The following is a 4,885-nucleotide window of genomic DNA, read 5'->3' as shown; positions in this document are numbered from 1 at the left end:
TCATGGACGCATATCTTCTTTAGTCCCATTGCCCGCCTTTCGTGGAGCTGTGTTCGTGAGGCTATAGGTCCAAGGGGCAAGGCTCAGACCTAGGTGACTTTCTGGACACGAAGGCTCCATATACTAGGAGGAGGAGATGCCCATTTCTATTTGGTGTTCGCGGCAATGATCTAGACCTTATGGATGACATCACAATAGTATGGCTACCGAGAAGGTTTTGTGTGATGTGTCGCTGACTTTGTGTTTAAAATGTTGTTTTTTATGTAGTATCGGCGTTCGTTCTGTAGGCGGCGGGACATGGACTCGCTGGGTTGCATACTGGATGGTCTGCAGTTCGTCACCCATCAACTCTTGGCGCCCCTTAGTAGTGTCTTGCATTGTTTGTTTTCCACTTTTAGGTCATGTTTTTTTTTGTTGCCCCAACAGACTTATTGTTTCCTTTCTTCATACTTGGATGACTTGTGTATGAACGTGCGTTGGTGCTTTATTTATAAAGCGGAGCAAAAACCTATTTCAAGATATTTAGCTAAACGATTCCGGTTTTTACTGGCAGTCTACACAGTTTTCCCTTTCGATGTTTGGTATGCCTTTGTTCAAAGTTTTGCATTATGAGTTGGACCAATGCAGCTGGGCCAAGTGTGGATCTACTAATTGATATTGTACATATAGTTACAGTAACATTACATTTCGTTGATTTAGTTTCCATTGTGATGTTGTTTTCTAATGTAGGCCAACCAAGTAAGCCATGACAAAATTGGCACTGGATTATTTTGAGGTATTACTCTGAATTACTTTCCATTGTTATGATGTTCTCAAGCAAGTTTTGAGCTAGTACTCTGAATTATTTTCCATTGATTTACACATGTTTCAAGCATCTGTCGGAATCCCTTTACTATAGGAACTTACAAGATCATTTACACATTCCACTATATTAGCATGCCCCAGTTTTTGAACAGAAAAAAAATGCAATTAAATCTTCTCCTCTCTGGGCCCAAATCAATGGCGATTCGGCCCTTCACGGCGAGGGCCCAAATCAATGGCGTTTCTCTCTTATCTACTTTCCCTGAGACGTTCCCTGCCCAAAGTATATCGAGGCTGAAAAATTCCCACGGTCCCTTGAATTTACTCTCTGCGGGCTAGATGGTGACGCTGTTCGGGACGCCTCGGCAGGTGATGCCCGGCCCGGACGACGGTGCCATGAGCTCGTACGGCAGCACGCCGGCGCCACAGCGGTTGCGCCGGGAGGGGTCGGCGTTGCGCCGCTCGATCTCCTCCTCGGCGCGGCGCACCTCCGCGGCGAACTCGCGCGCGGCAGCCAGCGCCGCCGGGTCCGCCGTCCACTCCTCGTTGGGCCGCTCCCCGAGGTACTGCTCGTCGGCGGAGTGCGTGGAGAGCGTGTCGATGACCGTCATGAACGTCGTCGTCTGCGTGAGGCTGGGCAGCGCCGACAGGTAGAACCGGTGCGGGTCCGCGACGAGGTGCTCGTACTCCGGGTCGCCCTCGGCCGGCACCAGCCGGCGCATGAGCGGCGGCCGGTTGGGGATGTAGCCGCCGAGCGGGTACTGGCCGAAGTTGAGCGCCGCATGCTGCGCCGAGCACAGCCACACCAGCGTGGTGAGCAGGGACGCGAGGTCGCCGGCCGTCGTGAGGCGCGGCCACCACGGCGCGTCGCGCTTGTCCGGGTGCCCCACCTGCACGGCCTCTGTGTACCACGACTGCAGCTCGTAGTCGTCCTGCACGGCCTCGTCGAACGGGTAGTAGGCCGCCACGTAGGCCTCGCACCACCGCGCGATGGCCGACCAGAGGAGCAGCCCGTCGGTGGCGTAGGGGTAGTCCTCGATGAGCAGCCGGAGCCCGTGCGGCTGGCTCGCGTCCTCCACCGCCATACCTCTGCGACAAACCAAGCACCAAATGAATTTTTGTGCTACTGCAACGGTCGATAGGAGCAGAGCCATTTGAAGTGAAGCTTGTAGGTACCTTCTGATGAGGTCGGCGGGGAGGCCTTCCTGGTCGAGCCGCCAGAGGTTGTCGTAGGCGAAGGAGCTCATCTCCATGCAGTAGCGGCCAGGGGTGAACCCCGACTCGATGACGCCGTCTCCGTTTATGAGGATCTGCCGCGCCAGCGCGTTGATCTTGAGCGTGTAGCGCATGTGCGGCTTGAGCAGCTTGAAGATGGGGTGCATGGCGCTCATCTGCCGGTGCGCCGCGATGATGAAGGGCTCCATGCACGCGTGCGTCCTCAGCCTGCACCGCCAAAACGATCGCTCAGCTCAGTTCGTCTGCCACCATCGCCGGCAGTGGGAATTCTGAATCGGTATGTTCAGAGAGGCGTACCAGTGGTTGATGAGCTGGTGGACGCCGGCGTCGTTGGAGCAGACATGGGCCTTGGCGAGCTGCCACAGCCAGATGCTGGTGGCGTCGGCGGGGGGCGTGAACACCCGCTTGGCGCGCTTGCAGTCGTCGGTCATGGGCGGCAGGCACAGCTCGATGGCGATGGGCTTCAGCGTGCCCCCGGCCGTCAGGAAGAAGAGCGTGCGCGTCCCGTAGGCCTTCCGGCCGTCCAGCGAGTTGATCCGGTCCAGGAAAGGCATGAAGATGTCGTGGTAGTCCAGCATGTAGAGCTTGTTCTCCTCCAGCGCCTGCCGCACCGACATGCCGTCCAGGTTCCCGATGATGTGCTCCTCCGTGATGGCCGACTCCGGCGGGCCGTAGACAGCCGGGTCAAGCTTGCTCACCGGCGGGAACACCTAGAAAGAAGGCGAAACGCTTTCCTCAGGCCCATTGCACGCACAGAGAGAGTTTGCAGACAGCAACGCACAGTTGTGCAGCTCTGTTTTGGAAGCTGCAGAGTTGCCGTGTTCCGCGCGAGAGGGACGGCTTACCTGAAGCCGCTCGATGTTGACGGGGTTGATGCCAGCCAGCGCCTGCCTCGCGAACTCGTCGTCGCGCAGCCACGCGAACTTGTCCTCTGCAACAACAGGCCAAGCCAAGAAAACAAAACAGCGTCAGTACAAAACAAGAAGCCATGGCGTATCTTATCGTATCTCAGTGGGTGATGGACGGACGATTCGGTGGAGGGCTTCTTACTCTTGATGATGTCGGGGGTGTCGTAGCGGAGGAGGCCCTCGCTGTTCTCCTGGATCTTGCGCACGAAGGGGATCTTCTGGAAGAGCTGGTCGTGGAGGGCCTGCTTGAGGCGGAGGCCCTCCTTGAAGAGGTTGTCGACGTCGTGGAAGCCGGCGAAGTCGCGGCTGTCTGGCGAGACGGAGCTCACCAGCAGCGGCATGAAGTTGTGGAGCAGCGCCTTGATGGCGCCCTCGGACAGCATCTCGTTCTTGCCCTCCTCGAACTCCTCGTCGCGCGACACGTAGATGGGTTCCGGGTACTCCACCCTGCTCTCCGCGCCCTCTTCTGCACCCAAACCAAACGCAACGGCCGCGGCGGGTCAGTGTCAACGTCAGTGACGATCGGGTGGTTCGGATACGAAAGCAACGCGCCGGAGCCGGACCGACGGTTTCGCTCCCGCCATGTCGGGGACGACACTGTTGCTATCGGAGAATTTATTGGATGGATGGATGGATGGATCGGTGGACTCGACGCCGACGGTGGTGTCAAGGCAAGGCGGCCATCAAGGAGAAGAGAGGAAGAAGGAGGGAAAGCGACTTGCCTGTGACGGTGCTTGGCCGTGCCGTCCGCATCCGGCGCGGGTACGGCAGCTTGTCGCCGCCGAGGACGGGGCGCTCGAACCCCTCGCCCTTGTCCGGGTTGCCCAGGTCGTTGTACACGTCGTAGTCGTAGGCCCGGTCGGTGATCTTGCGCACGCCGGTGCCGCTGCCGCGCAGCTCCTTGAGCTCCCGTCGCCGGAGCTCCCTCAGCCCCGGCGGCGTCTTGGACGGCAGGTAGGGCCTGTTGGTGAAGAAGACCCGCGGGGCCGGGTCGACGCGGGTGGGCTGGACCCACGAGTTGCAGGTGAAGTGCGCCGGGCCGGACGGGAAGCCCTCCACCAGGATGCTCTCGATGAAGAACTCGAGCTGGTGCCGGTTGAGCACGGTGACCGCGCCCGGCTCGCCGAAGGCCGCGTCGACGGTGAACTCCGCCGTGTACACCACCAGCTCCGCCTTGACGTCCCGCTTCTCGAACCACCCCACCAGCTTCGACTTCTTGCTCTTCTTGGGGCCTCCCTTTCCTGGCAACAGCAGAGAAAAAGCGAAGATCCACTCAGCTCAATGCATGCTTGCATCCAATGATTCGCTCTGATTTTGATACTCGACACAAACATGCCACATGCGGGGAAGAAAAGAAGAAAAATCAAATCAATAAACAGAGCGATGGGTAGGTTGGTACGCTCGGTTTCCATGTGGACACGATGACTCGAAAACGAAGGCGCGCACGCGCAGGTCAAGAGACACCAGCTGGAATATTCTCGCCCCTGGAGCTGAGGCGGCGAACGGAAAGCGGGGGAGAAGAAAAGGAGAAGCTCGATTCAAAGATGCAGCCGACGAGGGCTTCAAACGCGGCAGGGAAGCTTCGCGCGGTGGCTTACTTGGGTCTGTCTCCGTGCTGATGAGCTCGAGCAGGACGCTCCGGCCGACCCTGTCGGCGTAGGCGTCCATCTGCTCGGCGACCTGCTCCTTGACCTCCACCTTGCGCTTCCGGCGCACGGTGACCACGGCCCTCGCCGCCACGCTCTGCGGGTGCGCCTCCGGCCGGGCCACCCTCTCCGCCGGCGCCGGGATGAGGACGACCCGCTCGGCCAGGGCGCCCACCGGCGCCTTCGACCGCACCGTCCTCCTCCCCTGCCTCCCGCCGAGGCTCGCGAAGCAGAGCCCGCCGCCCCCGCGCTCCCGGCCGCCGCGCGGCGCCGCGGTGCTGGCAGAGCCTGCTG

General features: G+C 59.5%; 1 protein-coding gene across 1 annotated transcript in view; it reads right to left on the bottom strand.

Moving 5' to 3' along the window:
* Window positions 1-829: 829 nt before the first annotated feature.
* Window positions 830-4,885, bottom strand: part of LOC119357938 (putative lipoxygenase 5) — a 6,025-nt gene continuing 1,969 nt past the window's right edge. Inside the window, exons 3-9 of the mRNA XM_037624699.1 lie at window positions 4,544-4,879; window positions 3,668-4,186; window positions 3,088-3,411; window positions 2,883-2,968; window positions 2,335-2,747; window positions 1,978-2,244; window positions 830-1,890 (exon numbers count right to left, since the gene is read on the bottom strand). Coding sequence (XP_037480596.1) covers window positions 1,137-1,890; window positions 1,978-2,244; window positions 2,335-2,747; window positions 2,883-2,968; window positions 3,088-3,411; window positions 3,668-4,186; window positions 4,544-4,879 — 2,699 coding nt within the window. The 3' untranslated portion in view covers window positions 830-1,136. The remainder of the gene's footprint in view (window positions 1,891-1,977; window positions 2,245-2,334; window positions 2,748-2,882; window positions 2,969-3,087; window positions 3,412-3,667; window positions 4,187-4,543; window positions 4,880-4,885) is intronic.

This window comes from Triticum dicoccoides, chromosome 2A (assembly GCF_002162155.2).
Source record: "Triticum dicoccoides isolate Atlit2015 ecotype Zavitan chromosome 2A, WEW_v2.0, whole genome shotgun sequence".
NCBI classification, from domain to species: Eukaryota; Viridiplantae; Streptophyta; class Magnoliopsida; order Poales; family Poaceae; genus Triticum; species Triticum dicoccoides.
Note: the sequence above shows the minus strand (reverse complement) of the source record. Positions and strands in the feature narration are given on the sequence as shown.